This window comes from Aspergillus foveolatus (assembly GCF_047715535.1).
Source record: "Aspergillus foveolatus strain CBS 279.81 unplaced genomic scaffold BDW70scaffold_4, whole genome shotgun sequence".
Lineage (NCBI taxonomy): Eukaryota > Fungi > Ascomycota > Eurotiomycetes > Eurotiales > Aspergillaceae > Aspergillus > Aspergillus foveolatus.
In genome coordinates, this window is record NW_027396068.1 from 109,224 (window position 1) to 124,411 (window position 15,188).

At 52.5% G+C, this 15,188-nt stretch overlaps 5 protein-coding genes across 5 annotated transcripts; 2 read left to right on the top strand and 3 right to left on the bottom strand.

The window, feature by feature from the left end:
• Positions 1-295: 295 nt before the first annotated feature.
• On the top strand, positions 296-2,405 carry BDW70DRAFT_169441 (uncharacterized protein; the record flags this gene model as incomplete). The annotated part of the gene is made up of 4 exons (XM_073742682.1): positions 296-474; positions 543-783; positions 854-1,052; positions 1,108-2,405. 4 exons carry the CDS (start codon positions 296-298, stop codon positions 2,403-2,405), a joined length of 1,917 nt encoding a protein of 638 aa, XP_073599833.1.
• Positions 2,406-3,801: 1,396 nt separating this feature from the next.
• On the bottom strand, positions 3,802-5,717 carry BDW70DRAFT_169442 (putative C6 transcription factor; the record flags this gene model as incomplete). Its single annotated transcript, XM_073742683.1, has 4 exons — positions 3,802-3,994; positions 4,045-4,683; positions 4,867-5,517; positions 5,566-5,717. 4 exons carry the CDS (start codon positions 5,715-5,717, stop codon positions 3,802-3,804), a joined length of 1,635 nt encoding a protein of 544 aa, XP_073599834.1.
• A 955-nt stretch (positions 5,718-6,672) lies between these two features.
• BDW70DRAFT_169445 (putative MFS alpha-glucoside transporter) lies at positions 6,673-9,065 on the top strand (the record flags this gene model as incomplete). The annotated part of the gene is made up of 9 exons (XM_073742684.1): positions 6,673-6,704; positions 6,762-6,835; positions 6,890-7,213; positions 7,260-7,383; positions 7,432-7,473; positions 7,528-7,568; positions 7,615-8,342; positions 8,399-8,503; positions 8,558-9,065. 9 exons carry the CDS (start codon positions 6,673-6,675, stop codon positions 8,699-8,701), a joined length of 1,614 nt encoding a protein of 537 aa, XP_073599835.1. The 3' UTR covers positions 8,702-9,065.
• A 185-nt stretch (positions 9,066-9,250) lies between these two features.
• Positions 9,251-11,179, bottom strand: BDW70DRAFT_169447 (sugar porter family MFS transporter; the record flags this gene model as incomplete). Its single annotated transcript, XM_073742685.1, has 4 exons — positions 9,251-9,747; positions 9,835-10,618; positions 10,702-11,006; positions 11,082-11,179. The coding sequence occupies 4 exons, from the start codon at positions 11,177-11,179 to the stop codon at positions 9,330-9,332; spliced, it is 1,605 nt and encodes a 534-aa protein (XP_073599836.1). The 3' UTR covers positions 9,251-9,329.
• Positions 11,180-12,382: 1,203 nt separating this feature from the next.
• On the bottom strand, positions 12,383-14,550 carry BDW70DRAFT_169449 (glycoside hydrolase family 32 protein; the record flags this gene model as incomplete). The annotated part of the gene is made up of 2 exons (XM_073742686.1): positions 12,383-14,077; positions 14,134-14,550. 2 exons carry the CDS (start codon positions 14,548-14,550, stop codon positions 12,383-12,385), a joined length of 2,112 nt encoding a protein of 703 aa, XP_073599837.1.
• Between the last annotated feature and the right edge of the window lie 638 nt (positions 14,551-15,188).

Here is a 15,188-nt window from a genome sequence, read left to right on the forward strand (position 1 = left end):
AGAACGGCGGTCCTGTCAGCGGTAGCAAGGGTCGTGGCCAACAGACTCAGGCGTGAAGAAACGAGGCTGCACTAGCGGATTGCATCCCACTACGGTCATTCACGCATCCATGCAATATCAGAGAGCCATGGACGAGTAGAAGAGCGGAGCCTTCGTCAACCCTAGCTCAGCCTCTCAGCCTGGCGGGCAAAGGGCAGGATGTCAGCGTTGAGATAAATATCGAGAAGCCATTTTACCTCTTCTACGCTCCTCTCAGAACACTGAGCCATCACGCTTTCCAGCCTCAGCAACTGTCATGGGCAAGGAGAAGCATCATTTTTCTCGCCTTCCATGGAGGAAATCTGAGCCAGCAACGGATGAGAATGACGCGTGGATCCGAAAGAAAGCAGGGGCTCATCACCCAGCCTTTAGGACGCCGGCCGATTATGACCGAAACGAAAAGCGCTACATCTCAGATGAAGAGCAGGCGATTGAGTGAGTCCCCTTAACGGCCAATAGGTACCCAGTGTAATGGGGTTTCCAATGACTTTTCTTTTCCGTAGGTATCTGGAAAACCTTCTCCGCAAGCACGATGACAACCAACCCGGGGAGCCAAAATTCTACCAATGCTCCTGGGAAGTGGTCATCCAATCGCTTACTCAAGCCCAAGACGCTTATGCCAAAAATACTGGTTTTGGGCAACGGACCGGGATGGCATTGGACGTGGCCCTATCAGCATTCGAAGCCTTGCCGGCTGAGTTCGGACTGGGTGCAGTGAAGGGCATCCTAGGCTTAATGTTTCAAGTATGGCCCTGCTAGAATACTCACATTCAATAAAAGACCCCTCACTAATACCGCGCCTTTGTTCTTGCAGGTTGCACGACAGGGAATCGAGAACAGAGCCAAAATCTTAGACGCATTCGCCTCGATCCCCAACACGATCGTCACCATTAATGTCGCCTGCACCGTTCTTCGACCGAACCAAGGAGACCTGGACCTGAGGGAGGAGTTTTACAGGACTTTACTCAAGGGAATGCCACTGCTAGTTGACGTGCTACTGCGAACAGAGCCTTGTGCGTATTTGTATGCCGATGCATATTCTGCATCGCTCTGCTAACCGAGTGCCAGGGTATCGGAAACTGAAAGAGATTCTCCTATTCCGGATTCCCGAAACCGTTGCGGTGGACGAGGTTTTGTCAGAATGGAAGGGCATAATTGACTCCTTCAATCAGCGCATGCAGCGCATGAGAGATAGAATGCTCGGCACGCTGCATCAACAGGGGGTTGATCTCCAGAACCAGGCCAACAAACACTTCTCTGCTATGAACGACAATTTCAGGGAGCTGTACGAGGAGAGTTCCACTACTCAGGACATGATCCGGAACCTGCAGTTAATGATGACAGTCATCATGTACAATCAGAAGCAGCTCTCGAAGCAAAAAGCGCAAGAGGCAAGCACATGGCAGCACGGACTCAAGCCTGGAACAGATGCCACGACTCTCCTCTACCAAGAGCTGCAAGCCATCAGACGCCAAGGAGCCATCCAGCAGGAAGAGAATTTTCGCCTCTGGCGTGAAAATGCGGCCCTCCGCGAGAATGCTGCGCTCAGGGCAGAAACCGAGTCGTCGTGGAAACCAACCCATCCGCCGACGGCAGCATTAAGTGAGCTGGAGCTCCTGGGAGTCATCGGCGTACCATCCAATGCCGCGTGGGGGGATCTAGACATAGTACTGAGCCAAAGTTCAACCTTTGACTCGCAGATGCTCGGCAAGGCCCAGCGGCTGATCAGGACAAGGGCGTTCCGGGACTGGTTCGGGCTGTCGGAGTCGTCAATCCTTCTCGTCGAGGGGTATCTGGACATCAGCCCCGCGGCGAGCATCACGCCCATATCCATCCTCGATGCCACCTTGATCTCGAGTCTTCTCGACAGCTCAAACACGCTGGTGCTCTTCGCCTTTGCCGGTCTTCACCGGGGATATGAGAAGCCCGAGGTGATGAATGGACCGGGTGGACTACTCCGAAGCCTCATTATGCAGCTCTTAACGAGTGACAAGTTCCCTCTGTCCAACCTTGAATTTTTTACAGATGAACGAATTGCCGCTTGTCAAAACGGGGATATCGAAGCCCTGTGTGCACTGTTCGAGAGACTCCTACTCCAGGTTCCGCCATCCTTACAAGTATACTGTATACTGGATGGGTTAGTCTGGTATGAAAAAAATCCCTGGGGTCAGGATCTGCTTTACGTGATCAGCATGTTTGAGGAACTAGCACAATGGGACTCCCCCCAGACAGCCGTGATAAAGGCTCTGATTAGCTTCCCTCACCACAGTCTCCTGGTCGCGGACGCAGTTCAGATACCGGTTATCTGGAAGTACGTTTGCCTGAGATCTAGTCTAATGGACGATATGCCATTTATCACGCCGTAGGTCGTACTGGGCTTAGCCTCGAACTCTACCAGCAATATTAGTCGGTCTACCAACTCTGAAATAACTTATCATAGAGAACCAGGATAACTGGAATAATATCTTGGTTACCATTTTCTCAAAACGGATACCGACTGAATCGCCGTAGCGTGGAGCGTTGCGCAGATTCGTAATAACAGCTTTCTATGCATCCCTTACCGGAAAGTAGAACCCGTTCGCTTGTTAGTACTCATGCTTAGGGATACAGAGACCTCCCATTCAGCTTACAGATATATAAAGAGATATAAAAAGATCCAGTCACAATAGCCGCCAAGTATAACAGAAAGTTCTTCATGTTGCTTGGCTCAGGCTTACAGTAGATAAATGTATCCCAGAACAAGCTTAAGTGCGACGTGTTAATGTTGAAGATAATATCCAAGTCTTCAAGAATCTGAGTAGCTTTCCCGCCAGTATAGGGCTATATCGAGCGCCTATTTATACTATCCTGCACTTCTGGGGTATGATATTATACTATTCCTTGTATATCCAATGCTAGCCCCAGAGGGCCACACCTAATAGTAGGATATTAGGTATACGGAGGGGATCTTTACGGTATAAACAGGGTATATCTTGTTGTGTAATATGATTAGTAGTTGTTAACTTTCTCTTGTGTACTATTAGGATACTAAATGCAGGACAGCTCCAAGCCCTCCGTGGAAGTCCCATCATAGGAGGCAGTTATAACACCACTAATGCATAGTTCAAGCAAACGGGTGCTGGGCCTTGCTATACTAACTACTCTAATACAGGTCTAGTACTACTATGCTAACTTTGTCACGGTGTCGATGCTGATAATTCCGAGCACTGGTGCTTGGTATGAGCTAGATCGCGGAATAAGCCCGAGCTCTATCCATGCGCCGGTGAATGGCTATCCCGCTTGATAACTCTCCTTGGAGAGTCCGGTACTGACTATATACTGGCTGTCAGATAGTAATCCGAGTTCACCATTTAGGCAGGTCAAAGATGAGGTGCGGAATGTTGATTAGCAAGGAGAACCCTCCTCCGGTTGTCTTCTCAGAACACCAGCGTGACCAGCCGGCAGTTGGCAAACAAAAATCTCCACTGCGCCTATTGCAGCGGTGGTTAGGTACTTCCGCACTGGACCTAAGCCCTTAAGTTACCTGGGAAGACTTGCGGGATATCGATATCATTTCCGCAGATGAGAAACAATTTGAGCATTCAGATTGAGTGTCTTCATCTTGGTTGGGTTCTTATATATTGCACCGTAAGGTGCCTCCAAATAGTATTTCTACGGTTCTTGAGTACTCTGGTAATTGTTAATCTGAAACAGATCTTTTTCAAATGTTGATGGCCAATGGAAGAACCAATAGTACCATTCCACCCCTATTGAGGTCGACACTTATATTTGCTTTGCTTCACAGAGGTGTTGACTGAGATTAAGTCGCAACAGCTCTAGAGACGGGCTCTCCTCTGTATTCTTCCAGTCAACGGTGCCAGCCAGGGCAAAGGACTCATGAAGCCGCTCGTGCTGCGCAGCGCGCAAAACCGCGGTATTTGCGACTTTAAGCGCCGCCATTGTAGTGACAAAGAACCTAGTGCAAATCAGCTGGAGCAGTAGAGGGAATTTGGCTAGACTGCCTACGTCACAGAAAGCGTCCACCTGTATATCAAACACTTGTCGATGGCGAGAGATATGCGGGGCAGAAGCTGACCATACGAATCGATAAAGCGCTGACAGTGTTCTAGCAGCTGTGGATTTGCTTTGCCGTCCTGTATGACCTGGTAGGCAGCCGGCCAGTAAATCGACAGCTTGCAGCAGCAGTATTGCACACTGAGGAAAATAGACAAGGGGGACAGCATGGACTGATCCTGGCAGAAAGAGCCACCTGCAGGTTCTCGGACAAATCGAATGCTTGCTGGAAGATAGTCATACCACTCCTCAAGTTGGCGTTCAAGCTCCAGAGCAATACTCGGCGCATAGCAAAACCGCCCGTCAGACGATTGCGCGACGGCCGAGTTACAGCGGTGGAGCATGCGGCGCATGGCGATTTCGGCGAGGAAGAATGATTGCGCCTGATCATCTGGTGCGGTGCTAGTGCTGGAATTGGCGCTGTCGATGGAGCTAGAGATCGAGCTGGTGCTCTCCGGGGAGACTCCAGGTAGGTTGCCCGGTAGTGGTGGGCGAGTGAATTGCCAGGTGTGACGACAGTTGGGGAGCGGAATATACTCGTCTAGCTTCCAAATGTCGCTCGTTGCGACGTCCAGTTGGACGCTCAGTTCGCTAGGGACGGTTAGTCGAGCTCTGCCTGGGCTTCAAGTTCGTGCAGGCGTGGACGGACATGCCTCTCCAGCAATAATATTGCCCAATATGCTCGGTGCGTCAATTCTAAAGTATCATCATCTGTACTCTGAAGTGCACTAGAAACCATTAGCCCATTGACATATCTGGAATACGGTTACTCACCTTTTGAAAAGATTCTGGATCTTGAAGGACGCTATCAGGCAGTAATCGTGGGCTTGGCAGGGCTTGAGGCGGCAGCAGTAGTAGATGCTCAGAAAGACCAAGCACTGGATGCTGGCCAACGTGCACTCGGCGAGGACTATGGGCAGAGACGCGAGTGCTGCTTCAAAGTACTCATCTCCCATAGTAGGGTCCCGCGCAATGCAACCGATCGCTGCGACGAGCAGCGCAAGGCATGTCTGACACGACGGAGCGAGAGACCCCGACAACGTGGCAAAGTACCTCTCCGAGAAGTCCAATGGCAGGACGGGATAGAACGTATGGACGCGCTCAGAGAAAGCCACTAATGCATCGGTTACCTGCTGGTGCGAGATGAAAAACATGCGCGACAGCGACGTTGTACTTGCAAGGAGACTCGCGCGCTCAAGCTGCACCAGCCGGCGCGCAAAATGGTCCTCCAATCCCAACACAGACATGATGGAGTCGGTTGCCAGCAGCCGAAATGGTGAATCCTCGTGTGAGCTTAGCGGATTGCTGGACGGCCGAGCAGAGGCCAGCAGCACCGGCGGCTGGGGCTGCGGCTGGGACTGCCTGGATAGCAGCATGGCAAGGTAGTCTAGACGCACATTGACATTCGCCAGCTCGGTCTCTAGCCTGCAGCCAGGCTCAGTTCAGGACTCGCCGTCCATGCAGGAAGCGTACCTGGTCGCAGGGGGCTCGGGCAGCCGCTGGTAGAAGCAATCCAGTCCGCGACTGCGACAGCCCACGCAGGATGGCCGCTGCCCGTCACACTTGACCCTTCGGGACCTGCATGCATCGCAGGCTACGGCGAGTCGATTCCGCATCTTGGCCATGTTGGACGGAGGGGTCGGGGTTGCAGAATATCCCCAGAGCGCGGAGTCGAGTTCAAATACCGCGGGCTCTAGGATGTGGGGAATGGACCCTGTGACACGCCTCGACTAGCGGTTTGCTATGGTCTCTCGAAATCCATTATCAATCCGGGATTGGGCGGTTCTGTTCCCCACCAGGGCACTGATCCTACGATGATGACGCCGTAAGCCAGGGCTAGGCGGACTGGGATTATGCAATCGTGAACGGAATACACTGATCCGCAAAGCCCAGACTGTTATTTATGTGTCTGAATCACTTTCACTAAACCCATCTGTAGGGTCTTACATGGGGGAAGTAGGCTGGAGGTGAGAAAGAGGAACCAAGGGGAGTATATCGTGTGGATCCTTCGACTCGGCATTGTAGACAGCATTATCTGATGCCCACTACTCCGTCATCCGACTCCGGCAGTCTTGTTCATGATTCGTTCCTTGGATCGCCAGATTCATGGGTTGCCAGTTCTTGCTTGTGTCTGACCTCCCCCGCATTTACTCTATCCTTGATTGACAAAAAAGGGCTTTATCCATGAGAAGACCCTCATCCCTATGGAAATCCCCGAAAACTGTCCGAAATTTCGGCGCCGGGGCAAACTATCAGCGGGGCATCACCTTGGAGGCCCACTAACAGCAGACCGTCGACGGGCCGCCAACTTGACCATGCACTAAACCCTAACTCAAGCCACCCCCTCCTCGTTTCCAGATCGACTCTGTATGACAAGACGGCCTAGACTCTGTTGAACCCGATTGCTTCGGTCCGACTGGGTCAGGGCAGGTTATCTTCACTCCAGATTCCGTTCCCCCAGTGCTCGGCACCCCCTATGGCGATTTAAACCCACATGCAGACCAGCGAGAGTGCGTGAGCCGACGCCGGTCTTTTACAGTTTGTTCCTGCTCATGACGATATAGTCATTTCCGGGACAAGATGCGAACGAATGCTGATCTCCAGGTCGAAGGGTGAGACTGGCTTTCTCCGTGCGATGCTCGTCTCAATTACCGAAACTGACGTTGCAGGGTGGATTATTCGACCACCAGGCCCAGCCATAGGTGGAGGATGCTCAGATACCAGCAGCGGTTCTTTGCCTGGTGTCAGACCCCCGAGCGTCCGGCTCCAACTGCGCCTACTGACAGGATGCTGACAGGTCTCTGGATCTCCACTGGTGTCGTCATGCAAGGCTTCGATATTGTCGCAGGGGGTCAACTGGCCGCACTTCCCGCGTTTCAGAAGCAGTTTGGCGCCCCGGTTCCGGACGGCTCGTACATGATTCCTGCTCACTATCTTTCGACCTGGAACGCGATTGCACCGGCCTGTGAGATTCTCTCCACGTTTATTTGCGCGCCCTTGCTCGAGAGGTACGGACGAAAACCCGGTATCTTGGCCGCATCCATCGTCTCAGTTGCCGGGGTCGTCCTGCAGCAGCTGGCGACAGACTGGCGGGCTCACCTCGCTGGCCGTGGCGTGAATGGTGGGTCCTGATGCTGGTTCTTGCCGGGCAATCCTGACTGTGCTAGGGGTTGCAATTGGCCTGATGTTTACTATTGCGCCACTGTGGATAGGCGAGACATGCCGACCCGAGCTGCGCGGCTTCTTTCTCTGCTTCTTCAATACTAGTATAGTCTTTGGACAGTTCGCCATGTCAGTTGTCCCTGGAGGATGATTAGCTGTGAACTCACTCTTCTGCAGTGCTGCCGTGACTAGAGGAAGCAGCTACCTAAGCGGGAAATGGTGAGTGAGCTCTAGAAGTCTCTATATATTGTTCAGATCTGACCGAATCAACAGGCAATGGTGGCTTCCAGTCGTAGGCATGTATATATTTCCAGGTACCGCCACCCGACCCCAAATCTTCATGCGGCTGACCTTGGACAGCAATCCTAATAACTGGTTGGCCGCTCTTTCCCGAGTCTCCATACTGGCTTGTGCGACAAGGGAAGGTTTCTGAAGCGCAGACGTCCCTGAGACGGATCTACGGTTTGCATAATGATGAGTTGTGCTCGGTAGAGGTTCGCCGGATGGAGGCTGAGCATAAACAAGCACGCTCCATTCAGGGAAGGCTCGAGCAGAACAACCGCCGCTCTGTTCTGGGATTCGACTCCTGTGCAGGAGTCGAGTGCTTTGGTTCCATGCATCGGAAACGTACCCTAACCGCGATCCTCGCCGCCAGCGGCCAGCAGATGATCGGTGCGACTTTCGTCATTGGATATGCGACGTACTTCCTCAACCTGCTCCACGTGAGAGACTACTTTGATGCATCGATCGTGCTGTACCTGGTAATGCTACTCGCCAGCATCGCCGCCTTCCCCTTGAGTGAGATGGTTGGTCGACGGGCGATGATTATCATCCCGCAGTTTGTGCTCTGTGGCATGCTCCTGCTTATCGGGGTCCTCGGTTGCGTACCTGATCAAGAAAAAGCTAGCTGGGGGATTGTCGTATGCATCTATATCTGGGCCATCATCTACCAGATATCTATTGGATCTGTTGGCTTTGTGCTGGCGTCGGAAATCGCCACGGCGCGACTACGGAGTGCAACGCAGGGCCTCGTTACTGCCACCAATGCCGCATGGGGGCTGACTATGCAGTTCACAGTACCATATATGGTAACTCTTATCTGCAGCTCTTGTCTCTTGCGTGCTTTCTGATGTTGAGTTGGCAGATAAATCCCGATGCAGGGAACCTTGGCGGCAGAGCCGGCTTCATCTTCTTTGGAACCGGTCTCGTTGCAGCCATTGCGGGATGGTATCTGTATCCCGAGACCAGAGTATGTGCCTATATAACCATGGAAACATATCTACAGCTTATTCATGTACGTTAGGGCATCCCATTCGAGGTATTGGACGAATTGTATGCGAGCGGAACTGCTCCTCGACGCATTCGCGCAGTAAGTGAGCAGATGATGGGTGTTCGAAGAGACCCCGGAACAGATATCCCTATACATCCGCAGCAGTTGATTGCTTGAATGAAGTTATTGACGCTGTACTTGTCAAGGGGCGGATTTATGATTGTGATGGGTCCCGATTTACTGCGATGTTCCAGCTGGAGCATGTAACCAGCAAATAACGGTCGACAGACTATCGGTAATGTTATAGTAACTGAAACAGTGATGATAGTGTGTGTTTGGATGCGGATTCTAGAGCTCGCGTAATGATACTGGATGGATGTGTCATGCCATCTGCTGTCCACGCTTCTCACCTTCACATGGTGGCCCTGTCAGTTCAATGTGAGCCGTCCACCATGACGCTGATGGCGGTGATTTCATCTGATCGCCGGATAGTTCTCACACCGAGTAGTCGGTGCGAGTGGGAACAGGCCCCGTGTCTGTGGCCGAAGCATACCGAGTTTCCTGCATTATTCAGGCAGTTTGATAATGACCGTATTGCCTTGTCAAGAGATATTTTTAAACTGCAAATACCACTGGTCATGAAGTTTGAATTATCACTGTTGGCCATCTTCCCTCTCCAGCCTGTGTCTGTGACCACATTTACGTATACCGTTTCTTAGAGTCAGTCTCCAACAGCCCTCCCGTTATCTAGAGCAGATTCTAAGCAGCAAATTCATACCAATCACTCGGCCATGATATTCGACCCTTAGAGGGACCGTCTGGCGTCGCCGATGACCTCCTGCAGTTCTGAGGCCCCTTTCGCCGTTTCTACCGCAGAATCAGTCTCCGCGCCATGCGCCTCCTTCTCTCCCCTCGCTACCCCTCGAGGACGCCATCTCACACTGTCTCTGGCCCTGTCCACCTCCATATAGAGTTCATCCACTTCTTCAAGGGTAAGCCCCTTGGTTTCGTAGATCATAAAGTGCACAAACCCAATACATAGAAAGCAGCAGCCAAACCAAATGAAGAAGATCTTGGACTGTAGGTTTGCGTTCCCATCGCCATAGTTGACCAGGTACGGGGTTGAGAAGCTTAGCGCCCAGTTCAGAAGCCAGTTCGTGGCAGTGGTCATGGAGAGGGATTTCGCACGAGTTTTGAGGGGGAAAATCTCGCCGGTTATTACCCTGGGCAGCAGAGGCATGTTAGACGCGATACGGACTTGTTTGCTCGGAAAGAAGACACTTGATGTCCGTGGAGGAGAGAAAACATACCAGGCGCTCGGCCCCCACGAAGCCGCGAAAAAGAAAATGTACAAGCAGATGAAGGCAATGGCTGCCTTTTGCGCTGCAGCATCATGAACTATGATATTGCCCCGGCTATCCTGTCCCGTCGTAGTGGTTCCGAGAACAGCAACGAGCAATTGCGATACGGCCATCCCAATAGCACCCGTGAGGAGAACCGGACGACGTCCCCATTTATCAATGGCATAGAGACCCGGCAGTGTCGAGCCGACATTGACGCAGTTTGTGATGAGCGTGATCACAAACTCGTTTTGAAACCCCGAATTCTTGAAGAACTGCGTCCCGTAGTACATGATGAAGTTGATGCCGCTCAGCTGCTGTAGCGCTTGCAAGAGACACCCCGTCACCAAGCGCTTGAGCAGGTTGCCCTGAAAACATTCCGCATATCCGGACCTGCCGAGACTCATTTCGAAGTTGTGGTTTGCTTGGATCTCGGCCAGTTCTTCGCGGATCGCGGCATGGTCTTCAGGGAGTCGACGGAGCTTGGAGAGACTGCGTGCTGCGGCTTGGGCGTTGTCTTTTTTGATACGATACCGCGGTGTTTCGGGAAGAATGAGCATGCCGACGACAAGAATGATGGACCACGCGAATTGCACCGCAATGGGGATGCGGTAGGAGCCCGAGTCGTTGCGGTGATGTGTTGCGTTGTTGAGGACGGATGCCAGCAGGAGACCGACCGTGATAGCAAACTGGTAGGCGCCGACGATGAATCCTCGAATCCACTTTGGCGCTGTTTCGGACTGGTAAAGAGGAACTACAATCGATGATCTGTCAGCATCCTGGTCTGTTTTGCTAAGGCTTCTATACAGGAGACTGCAGGCGGCGCATGTGCCTCACCTAGTGCAGATATAAGACCAACGCCCAACCCTGCAAAAAACCGACCTGCGAGGAATGGCGGGATGGAGGTCGCAACGGTCTGTAGGACCACTCCAAGCACAAAGATGCCATTTGACGCGATAAGACCCCAACGACGTCCGACAATGTCACCCATGGGAGATGCACCAAGAGCACCGAAGAATGTCCCCGCAGAGAGGATGGAAACAATTGCAGATGACTGGCTCGACGTCACATTTAGCTGACCTGTACTGTCGCGGTACCCGGTCGAGAACGTGCGAGCCCAGTAGGGCATGGCCAGGATGCCACTGATGGTGCCAGTATCATACCTGCGTTATTTGTGAGCCATGACGCTCGTCCATCTCACAAGGCGCACTACCCACCCAAACAAGATCCCGCCGAATGCGACAAATCCACTGATTAGAACAGCAGGCCAGGCCTTGCCTGCAGTTCCTTCGGGCTGTTTGAAAAGAAGGCCCATAGTAATGTTAGTGTGAAACCCGGGGTATGACCAGATTATTGAATCAGACAGCTTTCCTGGCCTTCTCACATGGTCAGAGATGGGCAACCCGTAGCATTTATGTCCCCGGAATACGAAACATAGGATGGGTACTGCATCTTGTTATTCACCATGCTGCTGTGGCGCCCGGGTGCAATACCACTTCCATGTTCTCTTTCCACTAATGCTTGTCATTCCACTAATTGTACGTCTGCTATAGTAGGTTCGCGGAGACGGACAAGCGCTCCGCGAGATGGGCCCAGCGCCCAGTGGTCGCGTCGGACGCCAGTTGGCCGCAAACCGAATCAGGTATGGCCGATCTATGCGGACTGCCGATCAACAACTGTCGCGAATCATCGGTAAGAGGCTGGGTGCCGGGGTATGGCTGACACGCCCTGTAGGATGGAGTATGGTTCTCTACTGACGCTTTGGCAGGTGCCGCGGGTGATTCTAGCAACAGCCTTCACAAATGCCGGTGATACTATCATCTAATCTTTTCCATGTCATTAGCACCGAGGGACTAACGCGGGTACGTCGACAGCCCTCATTACCAGGTACTAGCAGGTCTGCAACAGTTAAGGTGACCCTGAAGCTTGAGTAATTGATACAGCTCACCACAGACGATGATACCTCATACAACGTTGCAATGACGGACACTTGGCGGCAGTATGTTGCCCAAATATTGCAAGACGTCTTACGAAGCGGAGAAAGGAACTTTAAGCCCTTTCATCTTGGCTTCGTGTACAGTCCTGATTAGATGCTTGAGCAAATAGTTCAGGCAGCCTGCATTGCATGCTCTCAGTTAAGGATGGCACCCTCTAAAGTCTACAAACTGACATTCACCGTTGGACACTGCGTACAATGCAGAACTAGCACCAGAAGCTATTCAGCCGAGCCTAGATGCTTGTACAATACGATTCTCTACAACAAGCCCGGAAATGACTGGCGTCAGTAGGGCCCAGCCTCGCTGAATCTACGTCAATGGAACAAACGCCCAAAGCCTTTTTAATGTGATTCTTGAATACTGGAGTGCAGAGTGACTCAATACGGTGTATATATTTGACCTCTCTGCTATTCAGGTCTTGTACTGGCCCTGCTGCTGTATTCCTGCTCTCGCCCCGAATACCAGAGCGAACTGCATCACTCTCCATGCAACAATCCCTTTATATTGATGTTTATCGTGCATTAATTCCATGTCGACTGTATCTCTCTCACCCGCAGACTGACATTCCTGGTCTGCCCGCCACTAGAAAAGAGTTGCCCGTACACGGCATCCGGTCCTGGGAAGATCTGGCTTGTGATCGTGGCCTCGCCGTGAGCTCCAAACACCTCAACGCTCGACCAATCGAGCAGGATACGCAGAGAAACTGTTCCATTTGCTGAGTTGGACAGGGGAGCGTGATATACACCAGGGAAAGTAGCATCGAAAGACACATCTCCAGACCTAGTACGGTCAACAAAGACTTGCTGTGTTGCGAAATCATAGCCAACCCGAGTTCCGTACTGGTAGCCCTTTGTTGCAGCAATGGATACTCCAAATTGCCCCAGACCATTGGAGGGCGACTTTTTACTGGAGAAAGTCAATTCAATATCCAGTGCTTTCCCGAGCCGCCCTAGAGGACGTACGCCGTCGACGGCGCGAAAGGAGAATTCTCTGCCATGGTTCCCGCGCGATCGCCATCTCCCTGCGGGCTGCTGCACTAGGCTGGGCTTTCCATCAATTGTCTTGAGCGCAAGGCGTCGAGGAACCGTCATCGCACTGCGCCACGGGTCTGTCGGGATGGCAGCCCCATACTGCCAGTTACTCATCCACGCGAGGATCGTGCGTTGGTCACGATCGAGACCATTGAAGCTCAGCGCCGCGTAGAAGTCTGGGCCCCAGTCAAGCCAGTTTGCACTCTGGTCCGTGGCGCGGGTGTTGGAGAAACAGATTTGGTCGATGTTGATGTGACCCCAGCCATCGGAAGCGTTGTCGATTATCTCGATCACCGCGCGTTGGCCCTGCAGCGAGCTGACGTCCCAGCTCTGCCAGGTGAGGTGCTCATCATTGGAGCCTGTAGAAGCATGGACTGTCTTGCCATTGACATTTAGTCGAATCGCGGTCTTGTTGATATCATTGCCGCCGCCCACGAGGAAATTGATGTAATTATATGCTATATCAAATGGCGTTGATGTGAGTGTGCCTGTTGTTGCATCACCGTTAAGGAAAGTATTGAAGAGTTGTTGTCCTAGAAATCCCGTCACAGTATTCTGCCCGGATAGAGTGCCCCTGACCGGCGATGCATTGATAAAGTCACCAGTGGTTGCCCAGCCCCGGGCAGCCAGGGACTCTTCACCTTCAAAGTCCTCAAAGGTCATGCCATCGTTCGGGCCGCTTCCGTCATAAATGCTGTCTGTATCTGCCGTGAATGTAGTGCCGTTGAAGTCGCCCACGATGTACTGCGTGCCCGAGCCTATCGTGCCCGGTGGCCCGCCAGGGTTGAGACCCAGCATCAGCACCCATTTGTCCTGCTGGCTGTCGTCTAGGGTAAGTGGAAAGATGCTTGGGCACTCCCATACGCCACCGACCGCATTTGCCGGGCCAAACTCGCTAACCCAGTCCCACCGCTTCAGATCCTGCGACGTGTAGATGAGAATCTTGTGTAATTTTGCAAGGCTAACCACCGCCACCCAGCGGTGTGTTTCTACGTGCCAGAAGACACTCGGATCCCGGAACTCCAGGTTCTGGTCATGATATGGGGCAGGCGGTTCGGCAATCACGGGGTTTGCGGCATCGTACGTAGTCCACGTCATGCCCTTGTCGAGACTGTAGGCTATGGATTGCGCCTGCTGATCCTTCCGGACGCGTTTCCCACTTGGAAGGACTTGTTCCGTTGGGTACTATATCACTACGTTAGCAACTCTACCTCAGATCGCGCACCAATAGCCTCGCTCACATAGGATGTGTACATAGCAACCCAGGGCACTTTGCCCTTCCGCCCAAGACCACTCGTGTTCGACTCATCCACTACAACTGTCCCCGAGAAGAACATCTCCGTGATGTTATCGGGGAAACCCTTGACACGGAGAGCCACCGGGCGCTCAGTCCAATGCATCAGATCTCTGCTCGTCGCATGACCCCACGACATTGCGCCCCATGTCGTGCCCCCAGGGTTATACTGGAAGTAGAGATGGTAGATCCCGTCGTCAGCATCATAGATGAGTCCGTTCGGGTCGTTCATCCAGTTTTTCTTCGGACTAAAATGGTACTGTGGACGGTAGACTTCCGTGTATGGCTCGTCGAGGCGTGAGGCAGCCACTGGGAAGGCGGACTTGCAAAGTAGAATAGCACTGGTGAAGATATTGAGCTTCATTGCTGCTTGAGTTGGTGCACATCAGAGTGCGCAGTTAGATAAGAAAGACGTTGATTGGATTTCCTTCCAGTAGGCAGTGTTCCTGGATAATATAGACCTGGTTATGGGAAGTGCCTAACGCCAGTCTCCTCCTTATTATTGACCAACGGAATACGAGACCTTCGTTTACGCCCAGCCGGTACCGCGGAGTCGTCCAGTTATTACCGCATGCTGCAAGTTCCCCTGGGGAAATTCTATACGAGCCTTCGGTATCTCTAAGCGTGCAGCCACGCATTCCCCGCAATGGTGTGCGAGTCTGTTGGTGATCACGCAACGAACGATCTGCTTTACATCTTTGACTGGGTAATCGGGGATCCAACGATGGCCAGGACTCCCTGGAGCAGGGAGTCTGCCCTTGGAGACCGGTCGCGGAAGGCTGCAGACACTCCGCGAGGTGGGCCGCCCTGTCTGTGCGAAGACCAGCCCTAATGTACGAAGTATAGGCCAAACTCCCTGTCATTCTCTTTCTACTCCAGATACTGCATGAAGGCTTAGCTCACCCCATGGGCATTCTGTCATTGCGGAGAACGCAGATCTTCATCTACTTAGAGCATGCGACTCACCATCATCACATTTCACCTCATACTGTATAGGATTGC